The sequence below is a fragment of the Sarcophilus harrisii genome, chromosome 2, assembly GCF_902635505.1.
Source record: "Sarcophilus harrisii chromosome 2, mSarHar1.11, whole genome shotgun sequence".
NCBI lineage: Eukaryota > Metazoa > Chordata > Mammalia > Dasyuromorphia > Dasyuridae > Sarcophilus > Sarcophilus harrisii.
In genome coordinates, this window is record NC_045427.1 from 174,442,514 (window position 1) to 174,466,063 (window position 23,550).

The following is a 23,550-nucleotide window of genomic DNA, read 5'->3' on the forward strand; positions in this document are numbered from 1 at the left end:
TTGCCCAACTCAGCACTCATCCTCACAGACTGGGATCCTCAGAAGGCAACTGACTATGTCTGAAGTAACCCTGAGAATCATAATTTGTAGTACTGTTGCTTAGAGTCCCTACAGGTGTTCTAACCATGAACAATTAAGTCATCAAGAACTGATTAGCTTTTAAAAATGCTATGTACTACAAAGTAGGATTATTATAAAACATTCCCTCCAAAACCTGAAGTACTCTTTTACACAAATACACACAATATCTGTGGGGAGGATGGGCACAACTTTAAATTAAAAAAAAAAAAAGATTATGTGGCACTCATCATAGAGTACACCTGTGGCAAAAGAATACTTCCCAGGCTTGGAAAGTCTGTTCTATCTGCAGGAAGTCTTCATTAAATTCCCTTAAGTGCAGTTCATTTTTGGAGCTCTAAAAACAGTACTTTTCATGAATTCATAGTTGGTACTTCTCTCTATTATGCTTCCTGAAGTTGCTGCCTGCTTCAAGTGATTGTTATTCAATATCCACATATAATGACTTACATTGCCATCAAGTACTTACATCCTAATTATCTACTGTTGCTTCTACCATTTAGTTCCAACTGCATCTGATGATATTTCTGTATCTTAGAATTCCCAGTTTCAAGGGCAGCTAAGTGGCACAGTGAAGTACCAGCCCTGAAGTCAGGAGGACCTGAGTTCAAATTTGCCCTCAGATATGTAACACTTCCTAGCTATGTGCCCCTGGGCAAGTGACTTAACCCCAATTGCCTCATCAAAAAAAAAAAAAAAAAAAAATTCCCAGTTTCACAAAGGTAGGTCCTGAATAATGCTATATCAAGAAGATACATTATCCTTAAAAGATGAAAAATTGACCACAAAAATAGAGATGGCCATGTGCTTACAGCTGCTACTACTGAGAGATAGTAGAATAGAAAGAACAGAGAATATGGATTTATTAAGCACTTACCATGTTCCAGGGTTATATGCTTTATAAATATTAGCTCATGTATTCTTCACAACAATTCTGTGCTATTATTATCCTAATTTTATAGTGAAGGCATACCAATATTAAAATGACTTGCCTAGGATCCTACAATTAGTGAGTGGCTGCTGATGGATTTGAATTCAAATCTTCCGGACTGCAAGCTCTGAATTATATCCACTATGCCTTTTTCTGAATGAGAGACAGGGTAGCCAATGTTTTCTTGTTTGACTATCAGGGTTTAACTTTAATCAGGATTAAATTTTAACTCCTGACTTCTATATGCACTAAAATTTAGTTTTGTAACCTCTGAAATGTTAATACTTCTGGTTCTGAGGACAATAAAAAAGATGTTGTTATCATGCAATACAAGCCTCCTAGCTGTGCAGGACCAAAAACTAGCTTTCCCCAAGTTTCCATGTAGTTTCTTTGACTGCAACCCATAAGGGAACCTTTATCCATACTCCAAGGACTTGCCTTACCAGAAGCCAATCTACCTCCTTTATAGCTTAATCAAGCCTATCTTATCTGGTGCTCCTGGATCTTCCCTCCATAGTCAAGTAAAATAAATGTAATACCTCACTAATATCACAGCTCTTCAAGTAATTGAAAATAACTATTACGTTATATATAAGTTTATTTTCTAGGCTAAATGGCTCCAATTTCTTTAATTGAGTTTTATGTGATACATTTTTCCCTTCCATCACCCTCCTGGTAAATTTATCACCTTTCCTATAATACGGCACTTAAAAGTAACCATACTCTAGTTATGATACAAGGACAAAGTACTACAGAACTCATATTTAATTCTGGATGCTTAAAATAGTAATAGAATATGTTTGCTCTGTTAATCTGTGTATTTGAAACATCCTAACTTCTTCCATTTGAGCTATACAGTAAATCATAGTAGCTATATTATCCTTCCCATAGTTATTTAGTACTTATTAAAAATAACAACTTCTGAGTTGTATGTTTTTATTATGGATGAATTTCCATATACTGGGTGGATATCTATTTCATCTATATCTATACTCCTTTTAAAAGTATTATTTTGGTAACTATGACCTGATTGAAAGGTACTAATACCTTTCGATATTTAAAAATTCTAGAATGTAACGAACATAAGATCATAGACTAAGAACTCAAAGGGATATTAGAAGTCAAATAGACTTTTAAAAACATGTAAAATATTTCTATTTCTTTGCCCTTGAGCTTTTATACATACTTATCCTGTTGACCTATGTTTCCAATATAAACAAGTATATTCTATAGTTTTATTTAAGAGATCTTGTTGTAAAGAAAAGACATTGTAAGAATGCTTTGTTAAAAAAAAAAAAAAGCCCAACTCTTACAAGGATGCTATTATTATTAATTATTCATAGTGTATACTTGGTATCACACAGGGCAGAAAAGAAGACACATTTCTTTCCCTGGGGTTTTACAATCTATGTTATACTAATAAGCAATTTGTATATAAAAACCCAGCTCAATGATTTAAGTCTTTTGATAATATGTCTGGATGGATAGGTATTAAGACTGATGAATAACAATTTTTGCTGAAGTTAGAAAATATCATATATGAATGGAAGACTTCTTAGAAGAAGTAAATATAAGGAGCACTGGTATCAAAAAAATGCTATTTAGAAAAAGACAAAAAAGGAGAATGGTGGTATATTTAAGGCAAGTCAATCACGGCTTGCTTTTATAGAGGGAAAAAAAAAAAAAAAACTAGCCAAGAGTTGGGATATATAGTTTTAATTCAAGTCTGACACTTACTATTGAAACAAGTCACGATATCTCTAAGATTATTCTCTTGTTTGTAAAATAGATTTACTGATAAGTGTCCTGCCTTTCTCAGAAGATTATGAAGAAGGCATACTATAAACTTTAAAGTGATTCGTAAACATGAGTTTCCTAAATTATGAAGATGATAGAAACTCTGTAAATAATGATAGCAGAAAGAACATAAGAATTAACAAGAGAGGAATAGGTTTTGAATCATTGCTCTGATGTTTATCTTCTCTGTGACTTAGAGTCAACCTATGAGTTCTCCACCCCAGTTTCTACTTAAATAAGGGAATGGCAGTAACCATTACCTAAAACCTCTTCATCTAGCACTAATCCTCTAGTCCTAGAGGATTTGACCAATAAAAAAATGAGGATTCATTCAACAAGTATTTATTGAACACCTACTATGTATCAGGGTTTGTGCCTGCCCTCAAAGAGCTAATGCTCTATCAATGGAGTGTTTTCCTGAATAAAACAAAACCAAAATCTTTCTCTCTCTGTCTCACATTTATCATTTTAAAAACTATGTTATGATACCTTATTTTATAGGGCTCTATGTTCAATTTAAATTAAGATTAATTGTATTTCTTTTAAAAATATTTCCCCTTAACTTTATAAAACTTTTAATCAATTCACAGATCTCCATTATTCATTCTTGCTGCATAGCCTAAGGGGATAAACCTTTGCGTCCTTTTAGATGCAAGTTTTGCTTTCATTTATTAGAAGTTTTAAAGAATAAACACAGTTGCTTAAGAAAAAAAAAAAAGAATCATTACCTAAACAGACAAGAAACTCATCACTTTTGCAAAACACATTTCTTATTTCTCTGGCTTTATTTTGCTCAAACACATTCTTGAAAAACACTGTAAGAAATGAAAATAACAATATAGAATAATTATAATAAAATTCAAATCATTGTCCTTTATGTTCAAAAATATTGTTCCAGATAGCATTCTTATTCTGTGTACATATAGTAGAACCATTGTGTGTGTAATGTAAAATCCTTGACATACTGTATGAGAACAAAGCTGTCATTTGTAACTGGGGTCAGGGCTGGCAAGACCTCTAGGCCATTGTTTTATGTGCCTTGTGGTCAGCTGGACCATCTTTATTTAAATAAAGTTTACCTTTGTTTCTAATTAATAAGTAACAAATAAAATCAGATCATATAGCATATTTTGGCAGTGAAAATATAGTGGAGGGTTAAATTATTTCAACAGGATAGCTTTGCCTTTGGATACTACTAGTTGAAAATTATCTCAAAATTCAAGAATGTAATATAATCAGCACTGTGCTACTTAGCTGAAAAGAACTATAAATTAACTTAATTATTAAGCTTCCCCAGTGACCCTGTTCTCCACTCAGGAAGTTTAAGTCAGCAACCATTTATTAAGGGTCTGTGATATATATATATATATATATATATATATATATATATATATATATATATATATATGTCATAAGTGGAGAAAGAGTGTACACTTCAGTGTCAGAAAGACCTTGATTCAAGCCCTAGTTTAACAACAAGTTGGTTTTGTGATCCTGGGCAAGTCAATTAACTTCTTTGTTTCTCAAGCAACTTTAAGACTGTAAATTATAAAGACTGGCAGAGAGTACTTCTTCACCTGAAATTTCCTTAAACCAATTCAAATCTGGTTCATACATACATACACACACACACACACACACACACACACATACACACCTACTTCACAGGTATATGTGTGCCTGAATAGGTATATTTGTATGTATATAAACATATATGAGTATGTATATATGTGTGTGTTTCTACAAGGAATTGTGTTTTCCTAAGTAAAACAAAAACAAAATCTTTCTCTCTGTGTCTCATGTTTATAATTTTTTAAATGATGTTATGATACCTCATTTTTAGGGCAACTTTTCTCTATGCTCACAATTCCATCATATTGGCTTATCTTGATGGCATTTTGAGTAGAACTTCTATTTTTGGTCAAAAAACAAATAGTGGGGGGGGGGGAGGAAGGGAACATATATAGATGGAAGAAGCATCACATTGTTTAGAAATAGAAGAGACCTTCAAGATCATCTTGTCCAATCTCTTCATTTTACTTATGAAGAAACTGAGACCTGAAAAGGTTAATTCACTTACTAAAGTGTTAAGATAACTGGAATTCAGGCTCAAATTACTGCAGACTACTACCACTCGATCAGAGAAATATAGAACAAATTCAAAATGATCTAACCTAACCTCCTCTATCAATAGATGGAGAAACTAATGTCTAAATAGAGGAGTGACTTTCCAAGGTTGCAAATGAAATTGTGGAGCTATTTACTCTTTAACTAATAGATCCTGAGAGCTATTTAGATATTTCTCTGTTCTCATAGAGAAACAAAAGAGCAAAGCACTTATTGATATTCAATCTCTAAAATATAATGTAAATAAATGCTCTGTTGTAATATTTTACAGTTAGAAATTAAGTAGTATAATCTGACATCAGGGCCAGAACATGGCAAAAAACATGAAAAGCCTTTTCTTTTCAGGAGACTTTTTAGAATATCAGAGGTATAAACTACTTAAATATCATTTAGTCTAAAGCCCATGTTTTATAGAAAAGGAAACTAGGAGAAAAATGATAAAATGTTTTAGCTAGGGTCAATACATAGTTTCAGAACTAATTCTGGAACTAATGTTTCCTCCATTAATCTTTTATTTACACCATGATGCCTTCTGGGAATCAGGTAAAGGAAGGGATAAAGAGAGACAAAAGCTTGGAAATTATAAGAATCTAGATTATCTGAGTTTAAATTAATATTTAAACTAGTGTTATAGTCACCAGAGCTTTGATGATCCATAGTGCAGTAATGGCTTTATTAATTTAGAAATTCAGTAATACAGTAGAGGGTGACCATAAATTTGGAATAATTATTTTATTATGTATCAAAATGGCTAATTCTCTTTTTGAATTCGTTTTTAATGTCCCATTTTCTTTAGCTGAATGTGGAGCAAGTGTTACTGGAAATGAAGGAACATTACTGTCTCCAAATTTTCCATCGAACTATGACAACAACCATGAGTGCATTTATAAAATTGAAACTGAAGCTGGAAAGGGAATTCATCTTAGAGCCAGAAGCTTTCAGCTCCATGAAGGAGATGTGCTCAAGGTAAATGGGAATTTAATTCAAAGTCCTTTATCTTCTTCTTTTATATATATAATAGCAACTAGTTTTTTTTTTTTTAAGTTATTGCATTTTATTTCAAAAGCTTTATCCAGTAGAGAATGTAGTTGTCCTAAACCACTTCTGTTTATATTCTGGATAAATAGGGCTTTCATTCTTAAAAGTGTGTTACATATTCCTTCTTTCCTTTTCTATCTGCTTCCAGGCCACCTTGTTTATTCTTATAGCCACTTAGTTTTCACATATTAAATGGGTATCTTTTAAAAGTTTCAGGTCTATCAAAAGTAATTCAACTTTATACCTTTCTCACCCTAACCTTTCTTGCTTTTTTTTCCCCTTTACTTTCCAGCCTGATCTCATACTAATCTGCACCAGTCAAGGGTCCTCAAACTTTTTAAATAGGGGGCCATTTCACTCTCCCTCAGACTGTCGGGAGGGCCGGACTATAGTAAAAACAAAAACTTTGTTTTATGGACCTTTAAATAAAGAAACTTCATAGCCCTGGGTGAGGGGGATAAACATCCTCAGCTGTTGCATCTGGCCCACGGTGTAGTTTGAGGACCCCTGATTCTAGATGATTAACATAATCATTTGCTTTTGAAAATATTGCTAAACATCTATTTCTTTTTATTCCATATGATTTTCTTATATTTCAGTGAAGTCTATTGCAAATGAAACTATTGCTATTTTTATATTTCATTAAGTTATTCAGAAAACACATCATATAAAACTCTAGTAAGAGTTTTAGAAGACAGTTTAGAAGTGAATAGGTAAAGTATATAATAAATAACATCATAAAATAATAAAGTAAACAATATCAGGCACCTTCTATTCCATGCTGTCTTTCATAGACTATGTAGAAATCAAAAAGCTTCAAGTTTTCCCTGTTGCTTTTCAAACAGTTTACCCTAAAATACTTTTCAAACAGTTTACCCTAACATTTATTCACAAAAAGTAAAACATCTCAGTGGCTGAATATCAAGTTCTTTTATGTCATAAAGGGATTCAGAATTATAGACTGATATCTCCAGAGTCTGCCTTATAGTAGATACACTTTAATTTTTTATTTTTATTTTATTTTTATTTTTTTTGATACACTTTAATTTTTAAAGTTTTCATAACTCTGTTTTGTAATCATTATTGTGATTGTGCTCCCAAACTGTTGTACCTATATCCCCAGTTCTTATTCTTTATGACAAGATACCCTTTAATTGCATCTCTGTTCTTTTTTTTTTTTTTTTTTTTTTTTTTTTTTATTAAATAACTTTTTATTGACAGAACCCATGCCAGGGTAATTTTTTACAACATTATCCCTTGCACTCACTTCTGTTCCGATTTTTCCCCTCCCTCCTTCCACCCTCTCCCAAGATGGCAAGCAGTCCTATACATGTTAAATAGATTACAGTAGATCTTGGATACAAAATATGTGTACAGAGCCAAACAGTTTTCTTGTTGCTCAGGGAGAATTGCATTTAGAAGGTATAAATAACCTGGGAAGAAGAACAAAAATGCAAGCAGTTTACATTCATTTCCTAGTGTTCTTTCTTTGGGTGTAGCTGCTTCTGTCCATCCTTGATCAATTGAAACTAAGTTAGATCTTGTCTTTGTTGAAGAAATCCACAATCCACTTCCATCAGAATACATCCTCATATAGTATCGTTGTTGAAGTATATAATGATTTCCTGGTTCTGCTCATTTCTCTCAGCATCAGTTCATGTAGGTCTCGCCAATCCTCTCTGTATTCGTCCTGCTGGTCATTTCTTACAGAACAATAATATTCCATAACATTCATATACACAATTTACTCAACCATTCTCCAATTGATGGGCATCCATTCATTTTCCAGCTTCTGGCCACTACAAACAGGGCTGCCACAAACATTTTGGCACATACAGGTCCCTTTCCCTTTTTTAGTATCTCTTTGGGGTATAAGCCCAGTAGAGACACTGCTGGATCAAAGGGTATGCACAGTTTGATAACTTTTTGGGCATAGTTCCAAATTGCTCTCCAGAATGGCTGGATGTGTTCACAATTCCACCAACAATGTATCAGTGTCCCTGTTTTCCCACATCCCCTCCAACATTCTGCATTATCTTTCCCTGTCATTCTGGCCAATCTGACAGGTGTATAGTGGTATCTCAGAGTTGTCTTAATTTGCATTTCTCTGATCAATAGTGATTTGGAACACTCTTTCATATGAGTAATAATAGTTTTAATTTCATCATCTGAAAATTGTCTGTTCATATCCTTTGACCATTTATCAATTGGAGAAAAGCTTGATTTTTTATAAATTAGAGTCAATTCTCTATATATTTTGGAAATGAGTCCTTTATCAGAACCTTTGACTGTAAAAATGTTTTCCCAGTTTATTGTTTCCCTTCTAATTGCATCTCTGTTCTTAACATATTACAGAAATCTGAATGGAATTTCCCCATAAACCAAAAGTACCTAGTTGCCTTAATCCTTTCAACTCTGCCAAAGGAAAAAAGGACATCTTTCTTTTCAGAGTATATCTTTCCTCTTTTTATTATTTTCTCAGAAATAGCTGGATATAATTGAAACAAACAAGACACACACACACACACACACACACAGTGCATAGACTTTGAAGGAAGACATCTTTTGGCTAAATGTAAAAGAAAAATTTCTAGAAATTAGAGGGTTTTCTTTTTTTATTTGAACCAGACCTATAATCTTATTAAGGGAATTTCCAAAGAGGAAACTACCTCTATAATTCAAATTGATAAATTTCAAGACTGGAGCACTAAGAATTTAATTTAGATGACTTACATAACCCAAATATATCCAAAATCAACCGTTTTCCTGTCTCTGGAAGCAGTTCTCTATTCTATGTCAACCTAAACTACCAGGTAAAATTCTCTTAACTTACAATCTTAGGACTATGGAAGCAGGTTATTATCGTAAGGAGAATATTAGAATCCCAGTTCTGTACTTACTTACCTGAGTGATTTTGAATAAGTTGCTTTGTGTTTCTAGATGTGAGTTCCTCCAACTGTAAAATGAGGTGTTGAAATAAATAATCTCCATGAGGAATTATTTAGGGAAATAGCCTACCCAGTTTAAAAAAAAAAAAAAAAAGCACTTGCTGGAATAAGAAAATGTGGATTCACATCTTGCCTCTGATGTTTATTGCCTCTGTGACTTGATACAAATCCTTCTATTTGCCTTATGTTTCTCATCTCTAAAATGAAAGTTTTTCCCTCTGTAGTTCTAGATTTCTTGCATACTTCACTGGTACCTAAGAGCAGAGCTAGCTACATATGAAAGTTCAAGTATATACATATAGGCTCACTTATCTGGATTGAAATTGTGGCTAATTAGGAGTTGTATATAAACTAATTCTTGACTGCTGGTACCTAATCACCATTACCTAGTGTTGAAGTAGTGATTCATAACACAGCCTCCGACACCTGGCTATGTTCATTTCAGAATCTTTATACCGTGTCAACCATGTTAAGGTTATATAGACTGAGAACCTGAGTCTGTAAATTCTGAAGGAATTGGGGGGTAAGGATGAATGTTTCTGGTTATCCATTTCTCCAGGAATTTTCTTCAACTTTCATAATGAGATAGGGTGACTCCAGGCATTTTCAAGATGCTCAGAGAACCCACAAGAAGACTCTTTCATGATTTAGTTCTAGATTTCTCAGGACAGCTTTAGGCTTTTGGAACCTAATTAAAACTAAATATGAAAGCATAATAATGGGCAATTTACCAGCTCTTGGTGGGTAGCAAGAAGTAACTAAGGAATTTGACTTAGTGTCTTCTCATATACACAAACATTAATCTATATGTTCTCAATTTGAATGAAATAAAATGTATTGCCAAATGCATTTCTGAATTTTATGCTTGGGGGAAGAAGAGAGGAAATATGTCTGTTTATGGAGAATGAAGTGTAAATTTTTAAGTGGAGGGAGAGAGAAGGAAGAAGGACAAAAATAAAGGGCAGATCTAGGTGTGGAAGAAAGTTTAAAATAAAATAGAAAAGGGAGCTTGGACACAGAAAAGGTTCCTGGGGAATGTGGCATGATTATGCCTGTTTGGGGGAATGGAACACTTCAATCTTTCTTGCTGAGAAAAATTGCATGCTCTCTAAAATAGAGTGTCATACATTTTGGTTCCTAACTTCAGAGAAGTATTCTTCCCTCCTATAACTCCTTACCAATGGAAGAGGAAACTCAATTGATAATTTCTAGCTGACATTGTCCTTTGCCAATTGTTGGCAAAAAAATTTATTGAGTTTTGCCAAAATTTAAAGAGACATATTTTGGCGACAAAGATCCTTGCTAGAAAAGTAAAGAAGTATAAAGCAGGGCATATGGCCCCACCCAGATGAGTAAGGGAGCTTGGCAATAAAACTATCAAAGTCTCAATTCAGATTTCAGAGTCAATTTTTTTTTTTCATTCTGAGAATTCAGGATTTTATGCTAGGATGAATCGGGGGTCCAAATGCAATGAGGTTCTTGGTTAATTAGAGAAATTGGTATTTTGTTCATTATATTTAAAGATGTTTTTATAAATTATTACATGTTTCCATTAAAGCAGGAAAGTGTTTTTAAATTATTTTACTTTTAGATGAATTGTCCCCAAACTATCCAAACTCATAACCATATTCACAGGCAGTTGGAATGCCTGTGAATAGAAAGTACTTAATAAATGTTTCTCTATTTGACTTATTGGCTTCCCCAATTTGTCTCACTTCCCTCCTTTCTATTAACCTCTTTCTATTTTTCTTCCACACATTCCTTTATTTAGATTTTTAAAAAATAACTTATCTATACCTATGATTTCATTGGTATGTAGAAAGCTCCCCACAGATGGATAACTCACTTGAGACTTTTAGATTTTCTGAATTGCTGAAAGGTTTAGTAACTTCTCTTCCTTTACAAAGTTGGTAAATATCAGAAGCACAAGGACAGCATTTGGAACAAAGTATTCCTATCTTTGAGACAACTGGATAGTGCAGTGAGTAGAGTGCTAAACCTGGAGTGAAAAAGACCTGATTTCAAATGTGATCTTAGAAATTTACAAGCTATATGATGTATGACCCCAGACAAGTGGCAACACTGTCGGCCTCAGTTTATCATCTGTAAAATAAGCTGGAAAAGGAAATAGAAAACTATTCTAGTATCTTTGCCAAGAATACCCTAAATGGAGTTACAAAGAATCCAACATGATTGGAATAACTGAAAAACAATTTCCTGACTTCAAGCTAAGCCTTGAAGGGTACAATAATCTTCCTCCTCCTCCTCTTCATCATCATCAGTATTTGAGTAGATGGTTAGGACTGAAAAAGTGGAATTCAATGACACTAAGAAACTCTTAAGAAACAAGTTGAGAATAGTGTTTAAATTTTACTTCCCTCACAATGGATCTAGTCCAGAAGTTGTTGATTGAGAGGCACTCATTTTTAGGTCCTTCTGATGTAATGACTTACATTATATCTAAATGCTTGGCCCAAGTATCATCTGGCATAATAAAGTCAATTTGCTTTTTGCTTTTTAGGATAAGAGAAAACATAGTCTTTGCACAGAGCTATTTTCTTTTGTCAGGTCTGTCTCTTTTCATGCCCTCCATCTACTTGAACAATAGTCACAACAATTCTTTAGTATGATGAGCCAACAATAAAGAATACAGTCAGCCATTTAAAAATGCCTATTTTATCTTTATAAGTAGTTCCATCATGAATCAATGTTGTGTAGAACATTTTTGGAAAAATAAAAGCTACAGTGTTAGAAAAGTTTGTCTGGGAATGGGGATCTGACTAATGTAAAACTTATAATAAATAAACAAATTCTATGGGGCACTATTTGTAGACTTTTAACATTTTACTCAGGAAGACAACAAATTTAGATATGGAAAAATACTAATCAATACAGTTTCACTACCACTGAACCAGAACAATGTATATAGTCAAAAAAAAAGTTCCTTTTCTATAACAGAAACATTTTAGCAGCAAAATAACAAATGTTGTTTATTTTAACCTGTATTCATCTTTTCAGGAGACTTTTTACAAAATATGAAGTTGAATAGAGTTTATTTTAGACAAAAAGCATACCTCTCCTTAATCTAGTACATAATGGCCTATTTCTTTTATTTGGAGTTCAAGTTTTGTCAGGCTCAGAATCCGGGAAACGTGACAGGCTGGATTCAGGACTCCATTCTGCTTTGAAAACATTCAGACAGAAAAAATGAAACAATTTGTTTTGTTTTTTTTCCTTGTCTTTCAATGGTGGTTTTAGAGAAGAAACCCATGACTGAATTGTCATAAGTCTTCTCTATTTTTCCTTTACATGAGAGAGACAGACATGGGAGAAAAACACATAGGATAGAATGGAGGAGATGGGGCTAGAGGTGAAAAAGAATGATGAAAAAGACTCAAAGGAAAAGGAATCACATGAACATAGGATTAAAACTTGAAAGCCCTTAGAAGTAATCTAGTCATCTCTTCATATGGAGAAAATTAAGAACCAGACAGTCATAAAAGGTCACAGAAGAAGCAAATGGCAAAACTAGAATTCACAGTAGGCATGAGTTTTGAAACAAGATCTTTTGATTCCCAATCCAATGTCCTTTTTTGAAGCACACAGCTTTGATAGAATTTCAGATCATAAATTCATGAAAAAATAGTAATTTATCATTTTCATTCTACTTAGGTTTACATAAACTACAATCATATTGAAGGCAAAAAAAAGTTCTGTTGTAAGCTAAGAGAATTTGTTTGCTTTTTAATTTAATACCAAATTTATAACAATAACAAAAAAAAGTTATTTGATGTCTCAATCCTTCAGTGTAACTCATTGATATGGGTACTCCCTCCAAAAATGCAAGTCACAACTTAATTAGATCTGCTGGGATAGTTATGACAGATCCTGTTAATCATGTCCCTTAATAAATCCATCACAGGGGGCTTTCATATTGTGAGGGGTTCCTTCCCGAAGTTCTCTTGACTTTCATACATAACAATGGTGTGATGGAGATAATATAAATGAAAGACTTTGTAAAATTTAAAATTCCTATTTACATAGGTATCTCTGTGCACATGTGTGTTGTTAATTACTGTCACCTCTTGTTCTTTCTGTGACTGATCCCTCTTTTTTTCTTTCATTTTCCTATATATGTACCATATACTAAATAGTTCCTCATTCGAATTTAGTAAAGAATGAAGATAGATTGTATTGAAGAGAATTTAAGTTTCTCATCATAAATTGATCAAACAAACAAAAACCAAGGGAAAAAATCATGAGTTATGTTTTTTTAATTAGGTTTTTGATGGAAAAGATAGTGCCTCTAGACCTCTGGGAGCCTTCTCTAAAAATGAGCTGATGGGATTGATCCTTAATAGTACATCTAACCACTTGTGGATGGAATTCAATACAAATGGATCAGACACTGACCAAGGATTTCAGCTAACTTATACAAGTAAGTGGCATATGTTCAATATTTCTTAATTATTTCATTTTAATGGCCCATGCCTATGCTGGTTAGTTGGAAAGATTAAAAAAAAAATAAAAAGAATTTGTTCTTGGTCTCTACCATGTTTTAGATTGCAAATTTATTCTGTACTCAGCTGGATGGGCAGTGAGTTTAACATATTCATAGAAGCATATACTTTGGACATTCATACGCTAGGGAAGTACTAACACATTAGGAAAACAATGTCTTATACAGAAAAGAGAAACTAAACAAACAGCCTATGAGTATGACTACATTGAAAAATGCCTGTTCAACAACAAGGTTATGTGATGAACTTGGCTGGTTTCAACAATTAGGTAATTCAGGCCAATTCCATAGACTTATGATGGAGAGAGCCTACTGCATCCAGAGAGAGGACTATGGGGACTATATGTGGATCACAATATAGTATTTTCAACTTCTTTCTTATTGTTGTTTGCTTGCTTGTTCTTTTCTTTCTTATGTTTTCTCCTTTTGATCTGATTTTTCTTGTGCAGCATGATAAATGTGGAAATATGTTTAGAAGAATTGCACATATTTAGTCTATATTGGATTACTTGCTGTCTAGGGGTGAGAGGTAGGAGAAAGGGAGAGAAAAAACAAGATTTTGCAAGGATAAATGTTAAAAGCTATCTTTTTATGTATTTTGAAAAATAAAAAAATGCTATTACTATTTTTTAAAAAGAGAAAAATGTTTGCAGATATTATAGGTTGATAAGAGCTTTTTAGAAGATAAGAGCTTTGGAATAAATGTCTGATATCAGCAATGAAAGTCAAAATGTCATTCCAAATTTAAAAAAAAAAAGAATAAGAAAAATCAGATTTAGAAAAAACAAAACAAAACAAAAAAACAATCACCACCACCTTTGGACAATATTGTAATAGTATTTACAACTTTTTTTTTTTCCTACAAAGGGTAGCTCTGTCAGACTTTTTAGATATTACTCATGGATGATTAATTTACAGGACAGTATTCAATTGTTTCATTGAAATATTCAAATGTTCCAAATACTTGGGAACTTAAGTTCCAAGCTTAATATTACATTGATATTATAAAGCAATATAAATATATGTATATATAATTATTTTGAAATTTGTTTGATGAATAACAAAATATTAGAACTAGAAGTCTAATCTCTTTTTTACAAATAAGGAACATGAAATTCATTTGGATTGAGTAATCTTCCTTTGTGAAGTCTCCCTGCCTCAAGCAGTCCCTGGAAACCTCTCCTGAGTCATTTGCCAAAAATAAGGGCTAGGAAAGCTCAAATCCCCTGAAGTATTTGTCCAAACTAAGGAATGGAATTTCTTTGTGTGTATGTAGAGAAGAATGACAGAGAAGCTACTGTCACCAAAGGAGATCCTAAATGCCCACCAGACTCCTTAACTATATCTTTAAGCACAGTTTTAGCCTAGAGAAAAACACAAATGAACAAACAAGTATGGCTGGCTTTTTCTCTGCTTTGGAAAAGTTTCTAAAATATGATAGTTGACAAGATATATTTCATATAATGCAAAAGCTCCTCGTTGAGACAGAATCCTCATAATTTATACTAAGATCCTTGGTTTTCTGTTTCTTTTAAAGTTTATTGGTATGCTGTGTCATCCTTGACCTTCTTTTCAATGGTTTCCCCTCACAATAATGACACACATTAGAATAGTGTTGATATTATCTTCATCTTGCTGATATTAATAATAATATCTTAATCTTTTGAGTATTAATAATAATATAAAAGAAAATGTAAATAAGCTTTAAGCAACAGAAAAATTGTATTTAACCAATGCCCTCTTAGATAAGGAGAAGGGGGAGGCAGATTCCAGACTGTCAATTACCTATTTTTTTAAATGGAAAGTCAGCAACAACTTGTAGCTTAGAAATGAGACAATTATAATCCATGGAAATCTAGCAATGGCCTCTCACCAGATCTGTTTTCTATCTCTCAGTTTTTAATCTGTCTCTGAAACTTAACACACATTCCAAACCCCCCCCCCAAAAAAAATTGACCACTTATCTACCACATACAAATCTCATTATATATATATATATATATATATATATATATATATATATACACACACACTCATTTTTGACTATTCCTCAGAAAGATGAGGTAAAAGTCATTGGGGTGTGTGTGTGTGTGTGTGTGTGTGTGTGTGTGTGTGTTTTCCTGAGGGTAGTTGCATCTTTCATTATTTCCAGTGGGTCACTCATAGTTGCTAAAGACTTACTTCATCCCGCATAAAATGGTCTCCATATGCCTAAAAACATATGTATATACAAAATACAAGGGGGAACATTACTAATTAATGGAAGGTTATGTTGAAAGCTGAATTTGAAATGACCCTTCAATGAAAATAAAGAAGCTAAGAGAAACAGATTAGGAGGGAGGGAATTGAAAGTATGGCAAAACCAGTATAAAAGTACAAAAAACCAGGTAAAGTAAATTGATAGCATAAATACCGAGAGTGGGGGAGAGGGAAGTATCTATAACAAGAAAATCATTGTACTAAATGAGAATTTATTAGTCTTTATTAAACAATAATAAATATTTATTAAAGTGATACAAAATGTTTTTAGTGTCAAGAACTCCTGATTCAAGTCCTGCATCAGACACACTTAATAATTGTATGATGGTGCAAGTCATATAACCTCCCTAAGCCACTGTATTGTCATTTGTAAAAATCACATCTCAGTGAGGTCATTCCAGGTATGGAAAAGCCAGTTCAAAAGTATTTGGTAGCCTGATGTTACCTTAATAAAAAAGTAAATTGACACCATGAATACTGGGAGTGAGGGAGAGGGCAGTATCTGTGACAAGAAAATCATTGCACTAAATGAGAACTTATTTGTATTTATTAAACAATAATAAATATTTATTAAAGTGATATGTAATGGATAGAATGATATTTTTAGTGTCAAGAACTATTGATTCAAGTTCTGCATCAGACACACTTAATAACTGTGTGATTGTGCAAGTCATCTAACCTCCCTGAGCCTCTGTATTCTCATTTGTAAAATCACAGCTCAGTGATCTGAAACACAGTAGGTCATCGTTCAACCCCTGTTCTCTATCCTCCACTACTCATTTTCATGTCTATTTCCCCCAACATTTTCATATCAAAGTCCCAATCAAACACTACCTATTCCTTTCACTTTCCTCTCCTGTTCCCTCTGGCTTCTAAGCCCACACAACATTCTTGACCACTCATTCCAGTACTAACTGTACTTTTAACTCATTCCTCTTGTCTCACTGTCTGAGGCAAGGGAGTTGGAATACACTTATTCTCCATTATTATTTCCCAGTCCATACCCATTTAGTTGGTAACTTCTCCTCTTCTGAGATCCATATCATCCACATCTTTCATTCAATCAAAATAGTGACAGCTATTGTCTATCAGCATACAGGTTGCTTCTCTCCCTTCTTCAATAGATTTGATATCTTTCGCACAATATTTCTCTCTTCTGTTTTCTGTTTTCATATTAAGAGACTTCAACATTATGTAGCAACTTTCCTTTAAACATCATAACCATTTAGTTCCTCAGTCTACTCCTTTCTCATTACTCACTTCTCCACATTACCTCAGCCACATATAAAAATGGTCATATTATAGATTTTGCCATTACCCACAAATATGCCACCTCCATGATCTATATTTCTAAAATCCTTATTTTATCAAAATCCATTGACTTTCAATATCTTTCTCTGCCTCCTCTTATCAAACCTTATTCTGTCCCCACTGGGACTCTTAATCCCTCAACAACTCAGTTTTCTCCCAGGACTGAACAGCTGTTCTTCCAAACCTTTCTCACGCCTCCTTAAATATTCTATGGCTTCCCCTTCCCCCAATTCAAAGATGTCTTACATTTTAAAGAAAAGAAATCAAGATATTTACTGTGGTCCTATTTCTTATCAAGACTGATCCCAATACCTACCACCCCTCTACCATGCATTCCATCCCTCTCCATCTCCTCCAAAAGATTGACTAATCTGTCAGCATTAATCAATGACTTTGCTTCAATTTCTTCCTGTCTATTGGCTTATTTTTTACTGTCTACAAACATGTCCAAACACCCAATCCCCATGATGGAAAACAAAACAAAATACTTTATTTTATCCTTCCATTCTCTAGAACATCATCCTATATCTCCCCTATTCTTTGTTGATAAACTCCTTGAAAGACCATCTACAAGTGCCTCCATTTTCTCTCTTTTCACTATATTCTTAACTTCTTAATTCCTGGCTTTCAACCTCATCATTGCAGGAAAATAACTTTCTAAAGTTATTAGTGATCTAATTGCCAAATCTAATGACCTTTACTCAATTCTAATTCTTCTTACTTCTTTGTAGCCTTTGACACTGTTGAGCACTCTCTTCTCCACAATTTTCACTTCTCTGTAGGCTTTTGAGATGTTCTCTTGGTTCTCTTCCTAATTCTCAATCACTTCTTGCTATATACTCATTCAGTTCATACCCACTAACGATAAGTGTCCCATGGGTCTCTTTCTTGGACTGTCTTCTCTTCTTCACCTCTACTATTTCATTCAATAATTTTGTAAGCTTCCATGTATTAATAAATACATCCCTATCTCTCTTCCCTCTCTTATGACCTCCATTCACAAATCTCCAACTGCCTTTCAGACATCTTGAATTGGATGTACATTTGATATATTAAACTCAACAGTCCAATACTAAACTTTCTTACCCCCACTCCTCTTGCATCCCCAAGCTTCTCTATCCCAAGTTATCCCTGTGTCAAGAGCATCATCATCCTCTCAGTTCCCCAGGCTCAGGCCCTAGGTGTTATTCTCAATTCCTTTATTTTTTCCTGCTTATCCAATCTGTTACCACAATCTATCAATTTCATCTTGTCTCTTCTCTCCTTTTCTGATACTACCTTATTCTTTGACTACTTTAATAGTTGGTCACGGCCCACTCTAATCTATCACCCATTCAGCCACCAAAGTGATTTTCCTAAAGCACAGGTCTGATCAAGTCATCTTTCCCTCTCTCCTACCCACTCCTGCCTCAGTAAACTCTAATGGCTCCTATTACTTCAGGATCAAATACAAAATATTTTGTTTGTCATTCAAAATTCTTAAGGTACCAGTTACCTTTGTTTTTTTATACTTGATGCCATACCATGTACTTTTCAATACAGTGACAATGGCTCTAGACATTTTTTCCTACCTATCTCATTTTCCTGGAATACTCCTTCTCAATTCTGCCTACTGACTTCCAAAGCTTCCTTTAAGTCCCAAATAAAATTCATGTTCTAAAGGAAGGTTTTCCAAATTCTCTTAATTTTAGTGTCTTCACTAGGTTAATTATTTCCTATTTAAGCTGTATATTCCTTGTTTCTATGTATTTGTTTTCTTGTATTTTCACCCATTATATTGTTATTTCCTTGAAGGTATGAATTGTCTTTTGCCTCTTTTTGTAAATCAAACGTTTAACACAATACCTAGTACATAGTAGGTACTTAACACGGATTTACTAACTTCTGAATAGTAATTGTACACATCTCACAAGTTTGCTGTGGCAAGGAAATGTTATATTTTCTATAAAGTGCAATACAAATTTTAAAAACTATGTGAATATCAGTTGTCATTTTATCTACTTTGGGCTAAACCCTTTGAGGGTTATAGCCAAACTTCAGAGATATATGTCTACTTTATGTGGGTCTTTCAAAGGTTGTTTATAATTTTCAGTGATTCAAAAATTATACAAATATCGTATAAAATATTCAGCTTCTCCCTTAGGGGGCTGATTCTTGGGTAGCAGACAGATAGTCTATTTCATATCCATCCTTTCAGCCTTTTTGATCTTGGCAGTTTTTGAAAAAATGTTTACTCACTGTTATAGTCTTCGAAAAGCCAATATTACTTCCTCATTATGATCAGTTATTGGAGGAGAGTTCTAGTAGGGGAATACATTGTAAGGATACTGGAGAAATATAGCATAACATTTCATATTATTATTGAAAAATAGTGTTTTCCAAAAGATAAAGGGCTGAATTTAGTTAAGAAAATAGGAGTTCAAGTCTTGCTCATGGTCAATCCAATGTGTTGGGGGTCTTTATCTTGTTCTCCTGACACTGAATGTATAATAATTAATGTTGTTTGCCCTTCATTCTCAAAGAGGACCATGACATCAGGAAAGTGATGCCATGCCATGTAAATGAATTGGATTTAAGGGAGGGTTGTGCAAAGTCATCTGCCTCATTTTCTTCTCTAGAGACATTTGGATCCAGAAGCCAGATACAGATCAGAAGGAGTGGAGATGGTTCTGCACATTTTTTTAAGCCAAGGTCTTTACTGAGGCCTCACCCATTTAGTGATTTAGGCTAGGTAACAACTGAGGTAAAGAATCTTTGACCTAATCCTAATCCAAATTCATCTGATCAAAATACGAAGCCAAAACAACAAAAAACAGAACCCAAAACACTTAAATAAATACAAAAAAGTAAATCTGGGAGGAGAAGACCCTTACGCTTTCTGGCCATTACTTAGCTATTTAACTTTGGCTAAATATTTTCTCTAAGTATCAATTACTTTATCTTTGAATAAAGGAATTGGAATTTTTGTTCTCTAAAATAATTTCCAGTTCTAAAATTTGGTGAGACTTAATATTAGGGACCCTGTTTCATAATTCATCAGGGGTCAGGACTGGCAGGAGTAGTGACATGTGTATTTATTTACCCTTTCCCAAACAATATTAAAGCTATTTTCATCTTTATATGGAAATATATAATGCCTAATACTTGCCTAATAAAAAGTTGATAAATTATGGAATTTAATCATTTATTAAGTACCTCAAACTTGCAAAGAACTATACAAAGTACTTTTAATTCAAAACATAGGACCTTCCCTCAAAGAACTTTGTTCTGTTGGGAGATAAAATATGTAAACTGATAGGTAGCTACCCAATAATTTGAGAAGGGAGAACACAATAACAGTTAGCAGGATTAGGAAAGGTACATATGAAAAAAATAAGGCGTTCCAGGAGGAACAAGGACATTCTCAGAATTGCCATGCTAAGAATTTGTGGAAAGGCAAAAAGAGCAGTAAGAAAGAAAGGATGAGAAATGGTAAGTGGGACAGTTTGATTGAAACATAAAATGTGTGAAAGGAAATATGATATAAACCTGGAATAGGAAAGCTAGAGACAGAATACAAAGGGTTTTAAATGCCCAACTGAAAAGCTTGTATTTCATCATAAAAGGGCTGAACATTCTTGGGACATGTCTGACATGATCAGATGTGTTATAGAAAGATTATTTTTGCAGCATTGTTGAGGATGTATTGCTAGAATATGGAAACACAGGTTGTTGCCATAGCCATGCAAAAAAGTGATAGTGGTCATATGAGCAGAGTAATTGGACTCAATGGGATACATATTGCAGAAATAGACTCTAAGATTTGGAACCTAATTGGATATCAACTTATATCTCTTTATTACATAATGAATGTTTTAAATACAAATTATTGGATTAGGAATTGATCTCTCTAGGCATCTAAAAAGTACTTGGGGGTAGATTAATTGCTTACAGTTTAAAAAGTGAACACATACATGTTGCTATAGAAACTTTTCCAATGAAGTTGTCCGTTTTATGAACTGTTTCTTCAATGCCTCAGTGCATCTATGATCCTGTTGATTTCAGAAACACTACAGAGAACTTGACAGCATCCCTACACAAATACATCAAATAAAAATTGTTTTATCCACATGGGGTTGTCTATTTCTGCCTCTAAAATTAAGTATCCACTGATGGTCTGTGATGGTTAGGATCCTTTCATTTTGTTTTACATTAGTAGAGTTTAGGGAATGGGGTAGGTGGGAGTGGGGAAGGGGGCTCTCTGATTGACAACTGATTTCATAGCAGATTACAGTAGCTTGGATAGAGAAGAAAATTAAACCTTAGATTAATGAATTTTCTACTGCTCCCTTCTTGCTTTTATTAATATGTTGATGTACTTCAAATCATATCAGTATTAAAATCCTTATTGTAGATAGAAAAGTCTAATACTTAATAAATTATTTTAAACATATTCTAGACACTGATACTGTCATACTTTAAAACAAAAGAAATGTTGTGAGCATTAAATTTGCACAGAACTAAAGAAAATCAGTTCTCTCAAAATGATCTTTAAGATGAAAAGGGTGGTGAGTGAGAAGATATTTTTGATTCCTTGCAATCATGGCTGAAGAAGAGATAATACTGCCAAAATTGAACATTTTCTTTTTCTCTTCTTCAAATATGTTAGGAATTTAGCTGTATCTTTCTAATAAGGATTCTTCTGGTTTTTTAAGCAGAAAGACTGTATATTTATGGATACTATAAGATGTTCATTTTACAATTAATTACATTCTTGCCTTTGACAGTTTGATTTTTGAGGCCCTAGAATATCCATAGCAGAGTTCTCCCTGGTACTTTCTAGAAACTGATTTTATCTTCAGGGCATTTTCCCAAACTATCAAGAGTTTGATTTGTAACTTTCCCTATATGGAAGAAAAGAGGCAGCATGCATAATCAGGGGATCTGGAATCAGGAAGTCCTGAATTCAAGGATTGTTTTTTCAGCCTTTGTTTGATGAATGACTATAATGTAAGCTTTTGGAGCCTCTTAGAAAATAAGGTTTTATGTTTTAGAGGAGATGATTGCATTACTGAGCATGTTTGAAGGTGGTTTTTTGTTTGTTTTGGTTTGGTTTTCATGCAAGTAGGAATTCCCTACTGAGAAGAAGATCCACAATATTAGACCATAACAATAATGAAATAGATTGAATCAAACAAAGGACAGCTTGTGTCTTATCTGATTCAGAACATTTCCACTTTTATGTTATATCAGATTTTAGGGTAAGCCCTTCATTTGCTGTATGGACATGGGATACAATAGTAAACAGGTAAGTTTCTAGGTAGCACAGGGACTAGAGCCCTGTGCCTGGAATCAGGAAGACTCAAGTTCAAATCCAGCTTTGAGGCTGACTAGATATGTGACTCTGGGCAAGACACTTAATTAACCCTGTTACCTCATCTTTAAAATGAGCAGGAGAAAGAAATGGTGAACCATGCCAAAGAAACCCCAAATAGGATTATGAAAGTTCAGATGTGACTGAAAAACAAAAAAAGCACATATGTAATTATTTGAGAAGAAAGTACCAACTTGGGGAAAAGATGTAATGTGGGCTGTCCCTAGAAAAAAAATTGGGGACATTCAGAAGCAGAGTACAGTAAGAGAACGTTCCAGGGACAGATAACAGTCTGACCAAAACACAAAGGTAGATGATAGGAATGCTGAAAAAATTTGTCTGGAACATAAGTTTTTGAAAAGGAATAGTGGAAAATAAATCTAGAAAGACAGATTATCTAGATTGTCATAGCTTACTTAAGGAATTTGTATTTTATCCTAAAACAATAGGAATTATTCTAGTTTTGTGAACAAAAAAATGAACCAGAAGATTTAGGAAGATTTTTTTTTAATTGGGTAGGATAAATTGGAGAGAAGAGTCACAGAAAACAATAGGAGGTATTAGAGAGTAAATTTTGACATTTATATTAACACTGAACAAACCAAAATCATTTTTATTAAAAATTAGGGTGCTATATATACACAGGATGTTAATTCAAATTTTCCTCATATTATTATTTTCCACTAGTTAAAATTCATGAAGCAATTTGATCCTATTTTAGTGACTATTATGTTTATTATTTCAAAATTAATTTCCCCTCTGTTTTAGACAAAATAAAATCATTTTATAGATATTTTGTAACAACAGCATTTTTTTCTTGACTTCTTCCTTTACAGGAATTTACAAGATTCTTTTTTAGGAACTCTTTAAATAGCTCTGCATTTTGCTTTTAGTCACAAGTCTTTTAAAAGTAATTCTCACATAGTTAAGGAGGTTTTGTTTAAAATAAAAAGTGAAGTTTAACTATTTTGTTTAAAAATGCACACACTTGTATTTTTCCTGATTGTTTAAACTCTTTCTGAAAAGCTTTCAGTTTATAATCATTCAGAGACATATCAGAAAAAGTAAAAGAAAGATGAAACAAAACCATTATTTAGAGCATCAGCAGGATATGTATTTGTATGTATCAGAAAATGTGCAGCACCTATCTGGTTTCATTTTTACTTGATACTTCCTTTTCCCAGCCCTA

The 23,550-nt window shown here is 33.4% G+C and overlaps 1 protein-coding gene across 2 annotated transcripts in view; it reads left to right on the forward strand.

The window, feature by feature from the left end:
- Positions 1 to 23,550, forward strand: part of CSMD1 (CUB and Sushi multiple domains 1) — a 2,563,917-nt gene that overhangs the window by 2,060,296 nt on the left and 480,071 nt on the right. For both annotated transcript variants that reach the window (XM_031949178.1, XM_031949179.1), the window contains exons 22-23: positions 5,730 to 5,899; positions 13,201 to 13,357. In XM_031949178.1, coding sequence (XP_031805038.1) covers positions 5,730 to 5,899; positions 13,201 to 13,357 — 327 coding nt within the window. The remainder of the gene's footprint in view (positions 1 to 5,729; positions 5,900 to 13,200; positions 13,358 to 23,550) is intronic.